This window comes from Lingula anatina, chromosome 1 (genome assembly GCF_051362555.1).
Source record: "Lingula anatina isolate TDL-2025a chromosome 1, LinAna3.0, whole genome shotgun sequence".
Lineage (NCBI taxonomy): Eukaryota > Metazoa > Brachiopoda > Lingulata > Lingulida > Lingulidae > Lingula > Lingula anatina.
Genome location: NC_141767.1, coordinates 24370390 through 24393093, shown reverse-complemented (window position 1 = coordinate 24393093; position 22704 = coordinate 24370390). Strand labels below are relative to the sequence as shown.

The 22704-nt window shown below is 35.3% G+C and overlaps 1 protein-coding gene across 15 annotated transcripts in view; it reads right to left on the bottom strand.

Moving 5' to 3' along the window:
- Nucleotides 1-22704, bottom strand: part of LOC106181849 (multiple PDZ domain protein) — a 75293-nt gene that overhangs the window by 25111 nt on the left and 27478 nt on the right. For 5 of the 15 annotated variants that reach the window (XM_086999514.1, XM_086999519.1, XM_086999508.1 and 2 more), the window contains 13 exons: nucleotides 17357-17436; nucleotides 16154-16327; nucleotides 15483-15863; nucleotides 14915-15163; nucleotides 11902-12138; nucleotides 10930-11079; nucleotides 8868-9413; nucleotides 8330-8362; nucleotides 7319-7420; nucleotides 5962-6196; nucleotides 4179-4380; nucleotides 2566-2673; nucleotides 1777-1797 (listed from right to left, as the gene is read on the bottom strand). In XM_086999514.1, the coding sequence (XP_086855640.1) occupies nucleotides 1777-1797; nucleotides 2566-2673; nucleotides 4179-4380; nucleotides 5962-6196; nucleotides 7319-7420; nucleotides 8330-8362; nucleotides 8868-9413; nucleotides 10930-11079; nucleotides 11902-12138; nucleotides 14915-15163; nucleotides 15483-15863; nucleotides 16154-16327; nucleotides 17357-17436 (2518 nt within the window). The remainder of the gene's footprint in view (nucleotides 1-1776; nucleotides 1798-2565; nucleotides 2674-4178; nucleotides 4381-5961; nucleotides 6197-7318; nucleotides 7421-8329; nucleotides 8363-8867; nucleotides 9414-10929; nucleotides 11080-11901; nucleotides 12139-14914; nucleotides 15164-15482; nucleotides 15864-16153; nucleotides 16328-17356; nucleotides 17437-22704) is intronic. The other 10 variants (XM_086999515.1, XM_086999509.1, XM_086999511.1 and 7 more) reach the window with 10 other exon arrangements.

Here is a 22704-nt window from a genome sequence, read left to right as displayed (position 1 = left end):
ATTAAATTTTGTACGCCAACTGAACTGGATTGCTTCTCCTGTGGTAGGCTTTCCATCATTGGTCACCCGAGATGGAATTGCATGTATTCAGCAAAGGAGCCGTAGAAGGTTCAGTGTATATGGAAAAATGTCATCCTCAGGAGCCATAACCCATGCAGTTTCTTATAATCATTTCCCACCCCCTCAGAATTAAAAAGGAAAAAAATATCGATTGATATAAACCTTAACAAAAGCATTTTGATACAATTGATGGGATTCGTGTAAAAAATACTGTGTTGAAATTATGAAATGTTTTTCAGAATATATGAATTTGCTTTCTTTCACTGCAAAAAAAAGCTTAACTCAAAAAACAAAAGTAGTTTGTTTTGCAATCATGTAATTAAAATACATTTATAACCTGTCTGAACACAGTTCATTAATGGACAGAATAATAATGTAATATTTGTCAAGCAGTACATGATGCAACAAAGAAAAACAGATACGTCACAGTCTCAAATTCAAAAAAGATCATTTCTTTTATTTCAGTCTTAGCAATAGTCAAACATGTCAGATAAATATAACTATACACACTGTAAACTCTCAAGTACAGATCTTACATACCCTCTTTTTTTGCAAATATAACTGTAGCACCAATACGTTTAAGTACATTTTAGCACTACTGAATATTACCTTGACCACTTCAGTCATGTTTCCTCTAATAAACCCAGTGCTTTCATCACTATAAACATTATTTCCCCCTCAGAATATGCAGAATATATATCTTTTTAAATATGTATAATTTTCCTGAATCATGCCTGGTGCATCTGATGATTGAGTGTTACATATTTAAAACACATAAAAATTATAATGCTTTTCCATCAGGAAAGAATGATTGGCATGATTGTGGAATTCATTATGGACTTCATCTCTACACAACTTTTATTTTTGTTATACATGTGAATCACAATGGGAGATATAAAATAATTCAACTGCATTTGAATCAAGCTAACTATTTCGCTGTGAATTCCATTGACTAACAGCAACAATATTCCATGCCTCACATATAATTATATATATATATAAATGGCAAAACAATACATACACGAATAGAGACTTCCAAGCATTAAATAAAAACATGCAGCAAGAACACACATAATAAGCTGGTACTGCATAAAATATGAAAGAAAATATAAAAAATGAAAACACTAAGAAATCAAAATAAATGGAAAATAGCTGTCTTACTTGAAAATTTATATTTTTCTAGGCAAAACATTTACAAATTGATGTCAAATGATATGCTATGAGGTTTGAGGTCAATTTTGACAGCTTCTTGACCACTATCACCAAATGAAAAAAAAAAAAGTTTCACAAATTTTCAAAGATCTTATTACAAGGTAGCTATGGGAAAACTGAGGATTTACAATACCAAGTACAAAACTTGTAGTTCAAAGATGGGGATATAATATAACATGGTGCTCAAAAATATAACAGTGATGAGAGACTGGCTCAATCTGACAATGACGAATTATCTCAATATAGTTACATCATTTTTTTTCACCAATATCCACATAAAAATATCTACAAATCTGCATAAGAGCAGATAATTGAACAACATGTTCAGACTATCTTCCTGTCAGTGTCAGACTCCAGTCAAATTTACAAACTTTCACAAATCTTTGAATCAGTTTTGAGACTAGTAGCACAAGACTGGCCATACATGGAAAAGGGTGAGCAGTGCACATTTAGTGGGGGTAGATCTTTCACACTTGTAACATAAACTGGCTTTTTGTGCCTTACCGATAGAATTTAGGAAAAATCCTGGCAGCACAGAAAATGTAATAAATAATAAATGAAGAAATAAAAATCAACATTATATGTAAACAGAAAAATATCTGCTACAAACACATTATGCAGTTGCTAAGCAAAATAAATATACTTGGTAAATAGGCAATAAGATAAAGGCAAAATATTATGAAAGTTATAGCAACAATTTTGCTAATATCATTTTTTTCAATCAATCAAGTAATGATGCCATCTTTTTAAATAGCCATAATACATTTGAAAAAAAATACATATGTAAGATAACAACAGACAAACAGTAAAAGAAACACCCAAGTTCTGCAAGAATCAGAGCTACTTGTAGCTAGTAAATGATACAAAAACTGAAAAAACTAGTAGTATTTTAAAGGAAATAAAAGTAAAAACCTGTTATCATAGATTTGTTTTCCACATTTTACCAACTACCTTACACAGAGTCTTTCAAACCAATTCTCCCTTCTGAAACCTAGATGTGCAGTGTTGGCCACAAATAAAGTTCCTAAATTCTGTGACATATCATGCACCATGATAATGCACAGCTGTTCTACTATTTCACTACTGGACGTGGGGTGCATGTACTCCATAACCATAGATAGAGTCAAAGTTCAAAAGTAAATATCTCAGTCTCAAACACCCAGATTCAAGTTCACAAATCAAGGTAAAATAAATAAAATCAAAATAAACCAATATTAAGAAGTAATAGAGTTTTGAAATAGTTGTGGTCATCACTGGAATTATACAGAATGATAGTTCTTGTGAATGATTTACCTTGGGGATGTGACTATGGGCATGTCCTCCTCTGTGTTCTGTTCCCTTTCAGCTATCATATAGCAATCTCTGTGAACTGCTGCATCTTGGCCAGGAATATATACGATGCTGGAGAAATAGAAGAATAAAAAATACAAAATCAAGTTTAAAAATCACTATTTTTATATAATGAATATCAAGAGACTTAACATCATCAATAATTTCCTTTCAGGCCCATGTGGTTGTAGGTTTAATGTACACCTGTTGAGACATTACAGGCCCGTAGCCAGGGGGGGTTCGGGGGGTCGAAAGAACCGCCCCTTTTGCTGGGAAAAGGTCCACTCTGGGTAAAATTTGATCTAGGTACATGACGTTTTATGGGAAAAGGTCCACTTTTTCAGAAAAAAGAACCCCCCTTTTGAAATTGCTGGCTACGGGCCTGCATTTCATATTTCCCTCAAAAAAATAACTTCCAAATCTCTTCAATTCCCTCCGTTGCACTCCTGATTTACCTGGCCTTCATTGCTGTTGCTCCCCTGCCCCTAGCACTGCCCACTTTGTTTCTTAGTCCACAAACGTCTTTATCATTTCTCACTCTTCTCCCGCATATAAAACCCCCCATTTCACATCACTTGTTAAAATTGACTTGGAACACCCATTCTTACTCATGCCTAATCCTTCCCCTTCTATACTGCAATCACTTCAATTTCCACAGACAACCAGCAAACCAGCATATACCATGCACTTTACCTTTGAAGCTCATCTAACCCTGGCAACATGCCCAGCAATGCTTTTAAGAAAAATATTTTATGCAGGTGTACGTAAATGTGAAATTGATGGTTCAGTTAATATACTAGCAAGTAAAACCATCTTTTCAACGGACTTCTTTTACGAAACACCAGTCTATGTACCAGAAGTGAATGTTAATATTTATATTTGAAGGACTGCTCTACATGGTGGCACTTCTTGTCTACAGCTGTACAGACCAACATTTATGACATGACATAAATGTCATGACATCTTCAACTTAAATGTGCTACATCCAAAGCTTGAAACTGCATAAAGAAATGAGCCTAGCAAAGAAGAGTTCCATCACAAATAATCTGTGCTATTCACAAGCATCACTTTATCTTCAATTTCTTGTTGTGCAGAGCCTACTATTGATTAATTGGTCTCTACACACCACCAAACAAGCTAAATCTCAATCCTTTGGGTGTTGCAAAGAAATGAAATAGGCCAGGACCCCGCTCAAAATGAAATAAGATTCTGTGCAAACCAATATTGATCTAACTCTAGGACTTGGTGGAATGGGGTTACAAAAGCAACAGAATAATATCATTCCCAGGTATAAGTTGGTCAAAATAAATAAATAAAAATTGATCAATACAAGCATTTACTTTACAAATATTCTATGAAACACACAAAAATAGGATTCCATAAATCTTAAGCATGCAATTTTTTGATAGATCAGAACATTTTTAACAGCAGAATCATTGCAAATATATTCATTCCCTTAAACTTGCACAACACTTGTCCCCCATGGGTAATTTTGACATTTGTATTAATCTAATTAAAGAAAATGTCCTTATTTTATGACACTAAGATTGATCAGAATTCCATGAGGTTTACCACACCTGATTTCTGTCCCCACAAGGGCAGCCCTGCGGAGAATAGCCCTGGCTTGAGCATTAGTAATATTGCGCATGTTTTCATTGTTGACCATAACAATGTAGTCTCCCACTTGAATGCTGCCCTCACGGGCTACCGCTCCACTTCTGCTGATGCTCTTCACTATGCAGCCATTCACTCCTTTATCTATTGCATCCACATTCAAACCTGGAAATATTGTAACATTTTTTAGGATCAAATACATAATAGATTTAGATTGTTACATGTTTATTTTACAAGTTTACATCCAAGCTTATTATTCTTTACATGAATGTTAGAAGGCATGCTTTAAAATGATTATGAAAATGTTGCTGTTCATAAAGCAAGCAATAATTTTTTTCAAGGCAAGGCAAACAGAAACCAAAAAGAATTAAAAATTTAGCATGCAAATGGCATTCCCGGTTCTTCTCATAGCTTTTAATTTACAGTTCTACTTGAAACCAAGTCTTTAAAAGTTTACCACCAACATACGACTGACTATAAATCAATAACAAAGTTTCACATGTTTTCCTTTTTTTTCAATGTTGTTGCAACTATTGTATCTACACTACCTACTTAAAACTATGCAAAAGGTAATGACAGAGAAATAAATACATTGTGGATAAACTTATGGATAAACTACAGAGTGATATGAAAGAAAATCCAAGACCATACAGTGCACATGTGCGTGCACAAGCATACGCCCACCCACACCTGCAGTCACACGCAGAGAAAAATGATCTAGTAGTCAACCATTAAAACATGTATGGTAAGTTTCTTATGGAGCTAACATTTTTTTTACAAAAACATCAAAGGATATGTATGATGACCCCAACAGTATCTATACTAACAACAAAAAAAGTTTAATTTGTAGTGACATTTTATGTAATGCTAGTAATGAAAATCACTTTTCATGTTCCTTACATGCAGCCATTCATAATCACTTTCATACCTGCCTCAAATACACCCTTTCTATGCCTTGTAATAAAATTAGGAAATATTTCAGTCACATGCAATTATTTACAAATGTAAAAAAATATCATAGTGGATTAGAGGTTATCATTTTCTTTTTTTCCCCTAAAACACATGCAGGTGAGGAATAATCAAAATTGTGGTTATTTAATATATCACATAATTTGATGTTATGGGATGCAAATGGGACAACATAAACAAAGAGGTCAACACCAACACAAGGGTGTTACCATGTGTGGAATGCGACCAATAACACCTAACACAGCGATGAACTCTGCCTACGAGATGCATCCAGCTATCACTTGCTTCAACTTCAAGTCCTGTATGTATATGTACCAGGAAAGTGATTAGTAAGTCAAAAGACATTTAGGTTTGTCCTGTTCAAGTAAATGCATGCACAGTCCTGGTATATCAACGATAAAAAACTGTGGTTTCACTTGTATGTACAACGATGAAATGGAAATCAGAACTGCTAGAAAACAACACAGGACAGCTTCACAGTCCATTAAAAGCTACCTTCGCATTGAGCCATGCAAGATAAAAGCTCATGAAAAATTGCTATTTCACATTAGTTTTACATTAAAATGCATATGGCATATGGTTACCCTTTTCAAGATAAAACTTACTCTTCAGTCAACACAAATTTTCACTTCTACTTGTCACAAAATTCCAAACTACTGAGTTGAAAACTTTTCAAAACCAAATAAAATTTCAGTCTAACTTTAACTTGACTTAAGCATTCTTACAATTACAATGATTGTAAAACATAAACAAATTCAAAACCCATGCAGCACATACCTAATTGCTCATTGCCCTTGTTAATCTTGGCCTTCCTCTCCAGGGCAGAGGGTAGGGGTGGAATGTGTGCCAGGCTGTGCTGTGCCCTCCACCCACTCAAGACTGGGGACATGTGGGGGGTGGAGCCCACCGAGGAAGAAGGGGACGACGAGGTCTTGCTAAGGTCACTTGTGATTTGGGAAGTCTGCTCAGGCATTTGTGGCGGTGACACTGGATGTACTGGAGAACCCATGTCCTGCAGGGTCAGAATAAAAATAGCAGATGGAATAAAAATGGTAAAGGAGTACTAGCACTTGTTATGACGTGGCCAATGCAGGTGTTCAAATGCCTAGCCATGTTTTGGTTATCTGTAACATGAATAAAAAGAATAGATGAAAAGTGAAACAAAGGGGCAGGGCATCTTTATATGCATATGCATGAATATCAAGTTATATCTAGACAATATATGTAGTTCACCAAGTGTTGAAAAAATCTAGCTTTGAATCAATGGAATTTTCAACACCTAGACTCTTTGTTGCTGTAATACTCGACATCCTATATCCTGGAAATGGGTTAAAATGAATATCACCTCTTCAATATCTCTGTTTCAATGTAAAGTCTACAATTTCATAATATAAACCTCTACATACTGAAAAGACACAAACAGATATATTCATCTACATAAAATACACAAAAGATTAATTATTTCCACTGTGCATAGTGATCATTTTTCAGTCTGGTAATAACAATGTATGCCATTTCTTTCAGCCCAAGTTAATAAATACAAATGCTTGGTGCATAATAATCACTGTTATATCTTTACTAGTCACTCATGGACAGAATTTCAATTGACTTTTTTTTTTAATCAATTTAATGAAATGAAATCAAAATGTAATTCTAACTAATAATCCCACAATGAAAATAAAAAAATTCGCAAATCAGTGACAACAAATTATGGTGACACATAAACATGATCATCTACAATTTGAAAGTCCATTACAAAATGGAGTCATCAATATAAATTTTTGCTCCTATTCCCAAATCATCTATAACCAAAAACAAAATTACCTATCATACTTCTATTCCATATTATTGATTTCTTCATACCCTTTCATACATAAAGATGACCTCACCAAAATAATGAAAGGACAGATATACTAGAACAAAAGAAATGAGAGGTCCTTCACATTTCTAAAATCTTTCTAGTCTATTTCAATTTTTAAATACATTAAAAAACATTGCCCATGTATATATCAATCAGCCAAATCATCTTGTATCCATATATAGCCATCATTCCCGACCAAACAGAGTACAGTGCATTGCCCTACCACCACCACCACGAGTGCACAAAACACCTGTGTACAAAACACCTGCATACCTGCTCCAACGAGGTTTGCGACGTCCGAGGTGAATACAGCCACTTGGGCTTGGGTGGGACGGGAGGTGGTGTCTTTTTGGGTCGTGAGAAGTCCCCTGACACCTATGGCAGGCAAGGACAGAAACACACGTGCATAGTATGAGGACAGTTGAAACAAAAGCTAGCCAGAGTTTGATATATAACTATTGCAAAAAGTTGATCATATCAACAAGACTATACAAATACTAAAAAAAAAAAAAGCTAGAGTAATAATCAAATTAATCACAAATTTAAAAGTGTATAAAAGTATGAAATATTTGACTTAAAAAAAGCAAAACATCCAAGTATAAAAAGATGATAACTAAAAAAAAAAACTCAAACAGAGTGTGTTAAGTTAATATTGGTGGGTATTATCATTTCAGGCATCATTCTTCACTACAACACTGCAATCCATGCTGCTGAAATAGTTACACTGTTTACTTGTTATTGGCCTTTTTTAAGGAAGAGGTTGTTCTGGAAATATCATGCTGAAAATTTCATCAATCATTATAACCCAACACCATGAACAGAGATCAGTATGATAAAGGAAGCATAAGTGTGTGGCTCAAGTCTACAATTCATGTGCAATACCAACCAAAGTCTATATTATCATTATAGAAAATTAATAATCTTTGACTCAAATATTGTGGCTGGTTATCTTCTATTACTGGTACATGCATGACACAATGCTGGAATGGGCAAGCAAGAAATCTAAACATGTTAGGAATTTGATTTTCAGAAATATTTGACAAAAAGAAAAAAAAAAAGACAGACACGCAAGGATAGACATACACAAATAACATGGGTCAATCGTGATTAAATATTGCTATGATAAAAAGGGCATCCAGTTAATGGGGGAGGAGGGTGGGGATTTGTCAAATGTATAAGGGACCCTAAATCAGCAAGGACGTAAGAAGTGACAGTCTTCTTCTTCCAAATCATATAAAGCCTCATGATACATACAACTGCATGGAATATTAAGAGACAACTTACTGTAGTATAAGCTTTTGTGTCTTTGAAGCTAAGCTAGTAAGGTATTGAAACAAAATATATAAATGTACTTGGTGAATAGCTATAATGGGATCCAGCTGTAATAGAAACATGGTTTAGGACGTGAACACTCACTATTCATTCCACTCTAGCTGCAATAAATGGCACACTTTGATGGGTTAGACAGCATGCTTTAGTATGTTAACGAGGACTGTTATCTTCAATGCATTTTATGGTTTCAGAAACTGCAAACTAAACAGGCACGTCATACGCTGTATAACAAGCATTAATTGACAACATTCCAGCATCCAAAAAAAAGAAATAAAACGAGGTTTCAAAAAGTTTTGAGTAAAGAAAGTGCTGTATGGCACCCTTTAAGGAAATTCCTACCAAGTTTTAAGAAAACCTGCATTATTTTATTCAAGCAATAATGAACACAAAGCATCCTTAGTATTCTTATGCACATTTTGTTTACTTTTACCATGCTGTTAAGAGTTAAAAGATCATCAGTATCTGTCAAATATTAGTTCTGTTAGCGTACCTGAGTTTTAGTTTCCACCACCGGTGTCTGCCTCCTAACTTCCTCCACCTCTTTCTGAACTACAGCATAAAAACTAGGTGATCTAGTCTCCCCCACTACATGGGGCTTGGACTGAGGGGTGGTTCTTTCTATGCTAGGAGGGGTACTAGCTGTCTGAAGACCAGCATAAAAAGTTGGTCCTCTTTCTGATACCTTGACTTTTATTTGTTCGTCCTGACCCACTACAGGCTCATCAGGTTTAGATTTCTCAAGTAAGGGTTCCCTTTTTTCTTCACCAGGGACCTCAGTCAAAAAGAAGCCCTCAGCATCTATTTGGTTCTTTACAGCCTTCTTCTGTGGCTGAATGATCTCCTCCTGCACTTCTTCTTTCAGTTCTTCTTCTTCTTCCATCCCAGCATCTACATCATCTTGAGATACATCAGCCATGGCGGCTGCTGCCATGAACTCTTGCATCTTGGGAATATCGCCAGAGCTGGTAGAGGACACGGAGTCCCTTCTCTCCTCTTCTGCCACTTTCCTGTCCCTCAATATTTCTGTTTTGATTATCTACAGAAAATGCTCACATTGAATTCACTTTTTTTAGTTCTTTAAACACAAAGGGTTCATCAGCAGAAGCTGTTAAAAGCAAGGTACTTTCTAGTGGTTTTTAGACTGATCTATCACTACACAGTAGGGAAACATGGTGGACTTAGTGGGGTGAAAGTGCTTGAAAATCACTATCTAAAATGCTACACTAAGAACAGCACAAATGATCAGAGACTATCATGATTATATTAAGCAAAAAGTGATTCTTACAGCTCTTAGCCAAGAAATTATTCAAACTGAGCATTAGGATCAGTGTTAAAAGACCTACAGCAACTCACCAAGAAGTTCATTTCTACTTTTCAATAGTTTAGTAAAAGAACTCACTCTGATTGAACAAAAAGTGAAGGAGAACTGCAATCATGAAGATTGTCTTTACTACTTTCTACATGGTGCCATATTTGATACCGTAAGATTAAATAAATCACCTATTGGAGACCAAAGAGATAATTTCAAAAGATCTAGAAAATCAGACACTCTCACACACAAATACGATGAAGAGGAAGGTTATCCAGGTGGGTGTAAAATCATTCTATTGTCAACTCACTATTATAACACAGCAGTTATGTGCATTTAACAAGATGGGTGATTTCTTGGCTCCGTGTCATAGTTATAATAAACAGTTATCATAAGCGTTGACAAGCTTCCAAGAAAGCACGTTTATTTCTCAGTATTTAATGGAGTTATAAACATGGATCATATTCTCTGAAAAATCATATGTGTTTGTAATGCTGGTGTCACACAGTTCCCACGATGATACCAAATAGCCATATGGAACAGTGTGACATCAAAATAAGCTTATCTAATCATGATCAGTCACATTTCGTATCAGCTTTCAAATGCTAGGATTTGAGGAAGGGTACAATGAAACTGGTTCAAAGTTACACTACTGCAGACAACATGACTCATGCTTTCCATTTCTATGACTTCATTATTTAAAATTCACAATTAATGTGACATGCATGCAACAAGGATCAAATTGCCTTGGTTACAAATGAGGAAGTTGGTCCTGTATTAATATAATGCACGTTTTTCAATTTGCTTGTTAAATGTCACATTAATTACCCCCCCCCCTCAATTAGAATATGATATTAGTATCATAATAGCAGGAAGCAGCAATCAGCAAGTTGAGAAAAGCAGCAAAACACCAGTTCTAAAACCTAAAGAGAACTAAATCAAGGTCTATTAGAGAAAGGCACATAACTGTATTTGATGGCAAATACAATTAAAACATGAACATAAAAATGTCAACCTCATGTTGCATATGAAAAACACACACTTGGTATACTTCTCTTGAGGCATCACTTGTCAGTGAAGCTGTCTGATGTACATTAAAAATTAACTTTATGAATCAATATACGAAGAAAAGACTCAATAATTCTCAAAAAAAATTGTCACAGATGTCGATCAGATATTTAGTATTACAAAATGTGTACACATTATTCTGTTTAAGAAAAAAGGCCCTGTGTGAAAGAGTTACCTCTTCTTCTTCCACCTGTTGGTCTTCCCATTCCTCCTGCACATGGTTGTCCAGATTTTGTGGTTGTTCCTTTTTGTACGAACCACTGCTACTATCACTGCCTTCCTTTTCATGTCTAGCTTCAAGTTCCCGGAAAATCTCTTCCGTTAGCTAAAATGAACATTTTGTGATAATAGTTTAACTGCTATGTCTGATAGAAAAAAAAGGATAATTTTTTCATGCCATAAATTTTCCATTCGAAAAAGAAATGTAATCCTTAAATGACAAACTTATTTTCTTATTCATAACTTTTCTTTTAATTAAAGGAAATAACATACACATTATAATATCATAACATATACAATATTACTTAGTGATTTTGCAATTCCATACTCAAAAACACTGGTGTGTGTTAAATGCTAAATAAAAGTCAAAAGCATAACAAAAGGCAATAATTTCACTCACTCACATCATTAGAAAGCCATTTTACATTTAATATGCATACAAAATGTCATGCATTAATTTTTTTTTAGGTATCCCATTCCCATCATAAGCTTTTTTTAAAGACATTTTTTATAGAAATAAAAATGTGACAATTTCAGGGAGATATCAGAAACACAAAATCATTTTGAAACATTTCTGCACAACACGAAAACGCATAACTTCAAACTAAATGGATTCCTTTAATGTGGGAACTTACTTTCATCAACTCCTACATATTTATGAAAATGATACAGTGCTGTTAAAGATCATTCTATAATATACAGGAAGATTGATATGGACATTTTTAGATTAATATGTTTTGAGCCTGCTAGAATTTGATGAATTCAAAATTGTTGCCATTTTTAACAGCTGAAAAGTTTTAATAGAAATGACTTCTATGACATCTTCTAGGTCAACCCCATCTTTAAAATCTCACAAAATTCTCAATGCAGTAAAATCATACTCTAAAGAACAAGATGCCTGGTAAATATTCCTGGTTCCAATACCTACCTGGTGCTCTTCCAGAGGAGCTGAGGGGTCATCCCTGGGTGGCACAGTGTCAATCAATGCATCATGATTGACAGGGGGTGTGGCTACAAACTCCACCTCAAGACGATGCTCTTGTGGAGGGGGAGGGGACTCATGCATGTATAAGGCATTGGCATGCGGCTCGACATGCTGGGAGGAAAACACAGCACTCTCATAACTAGCTCCAATTTCAGCTTCAGTGTAAGTGGGCATGGACATCTGCAGGCAAAGCAAGTACAAGGCCAGTTATCATATAAAAAGACTACATGGCTTTTAAATAAAACGGGTCAAGTGTTATTCTACATGACATTACAACAGGCTTATGACAAACACGGGAACAGATAACATGCAATACACTGTTGACACATCAACAGACAACAACATTCATTCAACTACTGGCGTTGGGATGTCTTTGAAATAAATAAAAAAGCTAGGAATGAAGGCCTGAAAAACTTCTTATCTGTGTGCCAAATATAGGTAGATAACTGATATTATATTGGGTAATGCATGGTAAGCAGCAAACTGGTTGTGAGAAATGTCCCAAACTGGATATTCTTTTCAAGAAATGAAGGAAGGCTGTAATTCATTCTTTTCAACTATCTTATATGCAAATAACCAGACATCTAAGAAGGTATTAGTTTTATGAAATCAAGCTATTAATATTTAGCCAAGTGGTGAGTTATTTCTGTGCCGTCTTATTAGTCTATCATATATAACATACATTTATTTTCCCCACACACCCAAAAAAGAATAAAACTTTCCACTCTTAAGAGAGTTAATATGCCATATACTTAAAGCAACTTAACACCACTTTCTAAAAAAATTACATAAAACACTAGTAAAACCTTGTGTACAAGCACATAATTCTAGTATCTTAATAAGCTACAGTAACTGTTAGTTATTTTCTAACTCTGTTTATCATACAAATGTGACATTCTGTTTGATGGAAAATGATTAACAGTGATATATGTATAGGTGTGCATTAAAAGTGACTAGTGTACATGCTAGTGACAGACTAGATCAATGTATCAGGAAATTGTCAGATGGAATGATCCTTCAGAAAGTGACACATTTTTTTATGACGACCCCTGTAATATGAAAATTGAAAATTTGACTTTATGCAAGTTGTACAACTCAAGTTTCTTCAATAAGAACAAAAAGAGTCCAAATATGAGAGAAATGGTTGTTTACATAAAGATGTTCCAACAACTAATGTAAGGAGGTGGTAATTTTATAGTACTTTCCATTTCAATTAATGGGAAAATAAATATTTTTTACAGATTAACAGAAATATGTTTGCTTGTTTGCACTAAATTAAAAATGCTTTGTCTACAAACAGTTAATGGTTACTTATAGTTATTTCATAATAAACTGATATTGCATATCTAAGCCACAAGTATAATAAAGCTTTTAGTTAGGTGCATTTGCAAAATAGCATCTGAATGAGGTGAAATTAGCATGAAAGCAGTAAGGTTAAAACTGATGCAATTATGTTAGTAAATATGTAAAATACCTTTTTCCTCACACATTAGTAAACTATAAGAGAAAACACTTCTAAGTTTGTTTGCATCCTTCACAGGTTAATAATTTTATGACTATAAATAGAATTATATAAATATATGGAACATTGTTAATAATAAAAAAAATTTACTATGTCAAACAGAATTAGAGGCTTTCATGAAAAATTAAATTTGGCTATTCTAACTTGGCTCTAGACTTCAAAATATATGCAACCACAAGCTTATGATTAAAAAAAAATGGGCTTGTTTAAATTTCCATCTATTCATGATTGGGTAGGCAAATCACTAAACCTCATTTAATGGATATAGGCTGTAGCACAGAAGTAGTCCGGCTTCTTGCTGAGTGACATTTTCAATTTTGTTCAAAGATTAATAGCACAAATCCACTGCAATCTATGTGTACTAAGGTAGACTAAAAAGTAAGGTGTGTGTGTGTGTGTGTGTGTGTGTGTGTGTGTGTGTGTGTGTGCGTGCGTATGCACACATGCACGAGTACACACGGTGGCACATGAATGCAACTATGCTATGGGAGATATGCAGTTTGGGGCATTGATCTCAACTGCTATAAAAGTCCTACATAACTATATTAAATATGCCTAACACAAATCATACAATATGTGCCACAAGCAGAGTCTAACTTCTATCCTATATCTCAACTAACTCCCTCCACCCCAGTCTCTGCCTTCCCAGGGGAACTATCCCGTTTCAATTCAAGAAACCGTTGTATGTCCCAGTGGTCATATATTAAGTCAGAGCTAGCCATGCAAAGGCATTCACTCATTAGTGTTAATAAAATAAGCTATAAAGGAGGCATAACTCAATAACTAAGGCCCAAGCCTAAATACAATATATATCCTGGCAAGACACAAAGCAATCTATGGTAAACCTATAAACCTTCGTTTGCTCCTTAGTGGAATTACTGAATTGAATAGTATACCTCCTTCCTCATTGGAGACACTGATGGGCCAAATTCAAACAACTTGGTTAATTCAATTCTGCGCTTCAATGTGCAACTGTGATGAAATATTGGCTCAAATGCCATAAGAAATTGATCCACTTTGTGCACTACATGCCTCCTCTCTTTCTCACAAAAAAATTCAATTAAACATTTCTGATAACTTCAAACTGACTGGGGCAAAAATCTGAATTATAAGACTTTTAGTACAACAAAACCCATGCAACAAGTCATGTTTTAATAGTCAAAAAATTTATAAGGCACCAAGACAGGTTATACATGTAACATGCAGGGTAGTAAGGAAACACAGGCAATAATATTATGGTTAACAACAGGGAAAACACAGGCAGCAAACTGGGCATTAGTATGTACAAGGGGCTGGGGCACACACATGGCCAGGATGTTAATGGCTGCGAAAAGCACTTAGAAAGGGGAATCATGGCACTTCCAGTAGCACTCAGGGTGCAGCAGGTGGGGCAAGGCTTCCTTGGACAGAGAACAAGAGAGAGACTAGACTTACCACCATTTCTGGCTGGCTACTGAGGCTGGTGTCAGGCACAGGCAAGGGTTTGGCCACTCCTATCTGTACTACTCCCTTGGGAGCACCTTTCAAGGCTTGCACAGCTTGGTCCAGTGTGGCATTCTCTAGGTTGATCTCATTAACGAACATGAGGCGGTCCCCGGGCACCAGTCTCCCATCGACTTGTGCCACTCCCCCGGGGACCAGGCTGCGGATCACTATCACAGTCTCTGAGGGATTAAGTGGATCCTGCAAAAAAATGTGAAAAATAAGACCTTCAACATTGTTACTTTCAAAGTAACCAGAGTATTTTATAGAATACTATGTTGTAAATATGAAAAATTCAAAAGGGTAACACAGGAGGTATCATGTATACACATTTGCTTTATAGGCCAAGCAGAAATAATAACTCACTGCTGGTTTTCCTGTCATAATTATCATATTTTGATCTATGAATATACTTCAAGTCACTAAAAAATTAATTAATCATACCAGTACCTAATAGTTCAAAAGACAAGTGTGTTAGCATCTAAACATGCTCACCTGGTGGACTGACAATCACACTTACCTGGTAGTCCAATATACTAAAGCCCAGACCTCTGTCCCCCTTAACAAGCTCTATTACCACTGGCTCACTACTCCACATAGCCAGGCCAGTCAGGGGCTCTAGAGAACGAGATTTATTTTTATTTAATTGCGGCACTTCAGTAACATTGAGTGTCTGTTCTGACTTGGCTTTAACCAAGCGGTCAGGTCCACGCACGGGACCCACTGAAAATGGTGCAGGAGGAAGTGGTGTCTGGAAGAACTCGTCGCGCTTTTGTGCATAGCTGAAGTCTGTCTGTGAATGTTTCCGCCGCGCACAGATGATGCGGACATGTTGCGGTAGTTCTTTAAGTATCTTGACCACGTCAACATGACTCAACCCCAGGAGCTTACGGCCATTTACCTATAAGCAAAGACAGTCAATATATCATGTTAATGTTTATCTCCTCTCTCAAACTAATATCCTACAGTTATTTTTAATGTACATTTCAAAAGTGAATAATTCAAACTATCAAGGTAATGTCTGCTGATATGAAACATTCTCAACAAAATTCCAAAATCAAAGCCTTTAATCATATGCAAAAAAAAAAAAAAAGCTTTCAGTAATTCTTGAAAATTTCCTGAAATAAATACAGAATTTATATTAATTTCTTCTGTAAGTCCATCAATTCTACTAGCATGATGTCATACTACCTCCAGCAGTTCATCCCCACTCTCCAGCTTTCCGTTGGCCCCCACAGGTCCATCTGGGAGTATGGAGCGTATGAAATGATGAGGACGCACCTCATGGCCATTTTCTACATCCACTGTACCCTCTAAACTTATACCCAGGCCTCCGCCCTCACGGAACTTGGACAACTGGGCAACCTAGAATAAACGGCAACCCAATTTGTAAATATGTCAAACAGAATTAAGGGTTTTCATAAAAAAACTAAATCTACTCATTTTAACTTGGCTCTAGGCTTCAAAATATAGAACCAATCGTGTTACCAAATTGAAAAGTTTATTTTTTTATATCACTTTATAACACATCAATCAATTGCTTCCTAATCTTATACTCTATACACAAACTCCTGAGGAAGCCAACTCAAACAAGATTAAAACTCAATTTTTTCTCAAAATACTTTCGAGATATTAGTGCCTAAAAAACTATGAAAAAACCTGATATTGAATGTTATGAAACACGAGTTATTTCTTGGCCAATGTGAAGCAAGATACACTTAATGAGCTCAAGGTCATTCTGGTACAAACACATCAATGCCATAAAGAATACACCAGTCAAGTCTTTTCCAGAATTGTGTTTCCTTGCATTATAGAAATGTCCTTCTGTCCTGCAAGGTTCAATAATGGAAGTTACTGATTGACTGCCACATAGCACTATCAGGCTTCATCAAGTACAGAATCACTTCCCCATGGCAAACCTCAAATTAAGGACAATATCATCAATTTAGCTGTCATTTCCTATTATAACTATTCTTTCTTTTTGTCAATATGTATCTATTCCTTTATATTCATTTGTGGAATAATTCAGTGATGTCAAAGAGGCTATGCGCAGAATATTTTGCATGCAAGCAACTGCATTTTTTTTCTATAACCAAATAAGAAACAGATATGTCATACTGGCACAAAATGTGTTAGGAAGTTTTCTATTTCTCATATAAAACAAGTTATATGTGGTAATCACACAGTCACCAGCCTAGCTGTAAACCATCTGAGTAAAGGGATCGAGACTCAGTGGAAAGTACAGATGCTAGAAGTTGGGGATATCTTACATCTGCCTAGCTTCAGCTGGAGTGTTAATGAGAAAGGATAGCTTTCCCTTGGAGAATGTGTTATTTTTAGCCAACAGATAAGTGACAACATATATAGCTATATTCACTGATATTTTTCACTTACCACAACTTCGTATTCATCACCAACCATGGGCTGCCAAGTGGCTTTTAAGGCCTCCTCTACTTCCTTTGACAATGGAATGCCTGGAAAGAGGAAAAGAAGGACTGTTGTTTAAAAACAAGCAAAAAATACAGGTTTCTATAACCACAAATGTTAAGGATTTATGTTGAGCTTTCACCCCCCCCCCCCCCCCCCCCTTATTTTTTCAAAGAAATGTTTAGGACCTACTTTATTTGCCATAAACAGTGACTAAAATCCTCTCTTGCAACAAGTCCTAACACCCTTTTTTTTCAAAGAGTTGTCTATAACTAACTCCATTCACCACAAGCAAACAATCTGTACATTTATAATGATACTACAAGGTAGGCTAAAACCAAAGCTTAATCTATTTAAGACCACTAAAATATAAAACAGATTGCAGGTTCAGCATTGTTAAAACACACCTAGTTTAAAAAGATACAACCTAATCATTGTGAAGGAATTATTTCAGGAAGTTATTCAAAACGTAGCAGAGAGTCATGTGAAACTTCAAAATAGACTAATAAACTGAAGTTACTTTGAAAGTCACTACAACATACCACCAATAATGACTAGTTAAAAAGTAAGAAGACAATCCTTGTTTTTGTTACAGCATCTAAAATTTACTGTAAACCAATTAAATCACGACCAGGGCATCCCTGTCTGGGCTGACACCACTTTAATTCTCCATTTTTCCAGAGATCCTTGAATACTGAACCAGGTATGTGAAATTATGTTAAATATGTGAAGAACATGTTACAAATATAATTTTTTATCTTCTAAACAGAATGTGAATGTAGCACCCTCACCTGCTCTAAAATAGGTTGGGGGAGGGGGGGGGATCTGTCGGGAGTTTGTTCTTTATAGACTTTATAGAGTAATGGGTAGACAATTCTGCTCTCTCTGTTATGAAATATTGACTTTCATGAAATCAATGTCTAGGTGTTATAGCAAATATTATGAGCTTTAATACCCATAAACATATCAATCAGCAAACTCTCTCTCTTGTAACTCTCCCTCCCAATCTTTATTTGGCCATCAAATCAGCAGGGGTTGGTCCACGCACCTGAACCACACTTGTTCAGCCTCCAAACAACAGCAGTAGTCCATTAGTTTCAATCATTATATGATTACAGCACCAAACAATTACTGATTTGAATTCACTGCGGTGGATCATTTCAAGTCCCTGTTACTAGTTACCAGTTCAAGAATACCTTGGGAGGTGGAGAAGTACTTTAATGAAAGCCTGCTGAGTATGGCTTTATAATGTTATACTGCTGTTTGACTGGGATATTAGAGCCTAAAAATAAGTTTTAAAAAACTTTTATGCACTGCCACCTTTTCAACAACAACAAAAAATACATTATAAAATTCCGAAATAAAATAAAAATTATTAAATTTTAAAATAAAAAATTAATAAATTTAGTTAGCAATTTCATCATTTCACAAAGGCCTAAATATGAGATCCCATATTAAAAGTTGGCCATAAAAATAAAGCATTTTTCAGACAAATGTCAATTATTAATGAAATCATGCCTGTCAATTATTAGACCACTTTTATATTAATCAACTATAATGTCATGCCAATTGTTAGACCACTTTGATATTGAATCAACTATAATGGCAAGGTAAAAACTAATTCTAAAAAGTCTTATTAACTAGAAGTTAATAGTCTACATCAGTATGGAAAATCTAGTTCTTCCATAAATCCAAATCATATATTTTGAAACAGAATATTCCCAAAATACTGAAGAGAGCACATGGAAGTAGGAAGTGGGGTTGGTATATTATTTACAACCAAGCACAGTAGGGAAATATAATGGTAGATGAGCTGGTCTGGCGGAATTCTATTGCATTCAATATGAACTATACACCAGAGTTAAAATTTATACTCTTCATGATGTCAAAATTCTAAACAGCATTATGCACTAACTGAGGTATTTGTCAGGGTTTTTTTAACTGATAAAAAGTTGTAAATTGACAAAAGTTATAAAAGGGTTTTCATTTTTTAAAGGATTCCTTTATTGCACAGGTGTTCTTCATATCATGTCTCTGCCTCTTAATTATATACAAAATACTCAAATTCAATATTCAATATCCTGGTAGCTAATAATAAAACATGACAATATTGTAGGCAGCCTGCATATTGCTAGAATGGTTCAGGATTAAATGAAATAAAGATATACATAAACACTTATTCCTTAGCAATAAGCACTGATGTAGTATCTTCTAATGTGCCTTTATTATACTTTCTTCCCTATTATCACACTCTAGCAACCCATTACCTAAGGTTGTGCATGCCTGCAGATAACATTGTGATATTTCAGACACCTTTTAACTAAATGCCAAATGGAATTCATGATTTAAGGTGGCATTTGGGTATTGTCAATGCCATAGTTATGTGTTTGAGTACGTGTCTTGCCTGCACGCACACATACATCAACCCACACCAACATACAAACAGACCACATTAAACCTCCATCCCTCATCCCGTGCATAATATCTACATGACTGCAAAACCACAATAACTATTCAAGTCCTTATTGGTGACTAACTGTGAATAATTTATGAACGTAACCCATATACTACTGGCTGGACTATATATGTCTATTTGTATACCACTCAAGTTTCAATAAATGATTGCTTAGGCACTAAGTTCAACTGTCATTATACCTGTAGCTTTTGGCAGCTTGATCAAAATGCCAAATACTTAATGCACACCTGTCCTTCTCCCAGGTTAATCGTATACATTCTTGTAGATGAACGTATTACTTCTTGGTTTTAGCATAACACAGACATTAAACACAATTTAACTTACTTGCCACTTACACATTTTGTACCCATTTACCTTCTAGCAATTACAAAACTTGGAAACAACCTGCACTACTAAATCATCCAATAACATGAATTCTGCAAAACATTAACATCCAGTAAACCAAGTAAATTCTTTATTTTCATGACTTTAATTTTTTTTTTCCTTTTTTCACTTACCAATACATTTCTTTTTCATTTTCTTCCCACGTTTATGTCTCCTGCTACCCACAGTCATGATGGGAGTAATGCTGGCTGATAGCATGATCACTCAATTAACTGTAATGCTACCTGTTGTAAGTTAAAGGCCAATGCTTACTTCAATCAGTGCCATCGGCAAACAAAACTATCTGCACACACATAGACATGTACAGTATCTGATTGCTCACTTCTTTCGCACACTTATGTGACAGAGGCACCGAGACTGCTTTGTCTGTTTATTCCGCAATGAATTATTTATTCCTCAGGGTCTGTTATACCATTGATCCAATTATGTTCACAGAATTATTGTTCATCTTCAGTGACAGCCTCCAGGTTCTCAGTTGCTGATTTGCGACTTGACTGTAAGAAGAAGACCTCTCCTTATGCCAGGGAACACCAGTTGTCCTTTCCAATACTACAACTTAGACTACAATCATAAAAGACTTGCTACTAATGGAATATCTTGGTGCCCCGGCATCGCTTAAAGTCAGGGCAGGATTATAGTATGTAAATCTGATGTGACATGTGACACATGGTCTCACCCCAGTGCACAACTTCAACAGGTGAAACTGGAGCAAACAGCACTGATAGCTGCTGTGAGGAAAATGTGAACGCCAGTCCATTTCATGGCCTCTTTTTGGCCTATCAGGTGCTCACTAATTAGAGACTGATCACTATGGAGAACAACCTCCCACTGCGTATTGACACCTTTTTCAATCACTAGCTTTGAACCAGTGATGTTTTGAATTGAATGCTTTGGTTCCAAGTTACTTCTGTTTCTCCTTTTTTCTTCCACAATTCTCAGAAAAGACATATACCTATGCTTCAGTAACCATCTTGCGATACTCCCAGAGACAATAATGAAATATCAACACGGAGCATACAGACACCAATTTCAAGAACAGTCTGTGTAAACATCTTGTCAAAGCCTTGCTAAATTTCAAACCCAAAAGAAGGTTGAAAGATCATTTATTCAACGACTATCAGAACTTAAACATGATGAAATTCATTCCATGAAGTGCTAGAAATTCTGGAAAATGTTTCAATAAAATGCTTTTTACTAAGTCTGGGAAGTGTGTCCCAACTGATTTAGACAAACATTCAGAACAGGCAACAGAACAAAACAGCTCAGAGAGAGAAAGAGAGAAATACAAACCAGCTACAATAATCAGCCAGAGTAATCTACACATTAAAAAATTCTACTGCAAAACCAAAAGCTGTTCAGAGAAAACAGTTCTCTCTACATTGATCGCAACAAGGGTGTCATTTCTGTAAATTATGTCTCTGAATATTACCTTTAAAACTGTAAGTATGCCAACCTAAAACTAGCTATGAAAATTCAAGATACAGCCTCAAACCCACCATTTAACAATTTCAGTTTACATAATTTAAAGGTGGTTTCATTTACTAAGATTTGATAAATTGTTCATACTGACAATTCTACAATACCTTTAATGCAATACTGCATTATTTATCTCTACCAATCTTCCTACTGAATGTCCTGTGATCTATACTTTGCATGAGGGAATTATATTCAGGAGTGCTTTTACTGTCACAAGCACTAGAACTAATTTGACATGATCCAATATCAAATTTTCTTTTTTGTTTACAATTTGACAAATGAAATGCTCTTAAGCTTTATATGGATACTGGTACATAAACATTATTTATATTATATTAAAAATAAAACAGTATAAAGAGGAAATCATAAGAGTTTCTCCATGTATTTGTATTTGATTTAGGTCAATGATCAGATGGTTTATGAAGTTGAGATGCAATGCTCATGTCTTGGGTTTTGATGCTCAGAGTTAATGGAGTTCAAATGCATGCACAATATTGGCAAACTTCACTGCATGCTTGAAAGAAACTATAAAAACTTAATGCTAAATCTCGGAAGACCTTATGATGCCAAAAATGCACAATGATGGTTTTTCTTGCAAACTGCACAGCAGCCCATAGGATGATCAAGTAGGCTCTTTGGCATGGTGACAGCACAGGAAATTACCAGTCTAGAAAGAGTTATAGTACACAAATGCAGCTTTAGTGCATCTATAATAAGCCACCACACATTAAACAGCACAGATGGAAAAGCTTTAATGTTTTCTTTTTCTTTTTTATTTTTAATATTATACAGAATAATATATGAAAATGCAAGCTCACATTGCTGGTGTTTTTTCTTTCTTCCACTTATTATCAAAGCTTTGAGTTAGTGTTAATTGCCATAAATACACATTCAGTTGAGTTTTAGGGATTCTTAACAGCCAGGATGATGAATCAAAACTTTTAAGATGGATGCCAAACCATCAATCCCTGAAAATTGT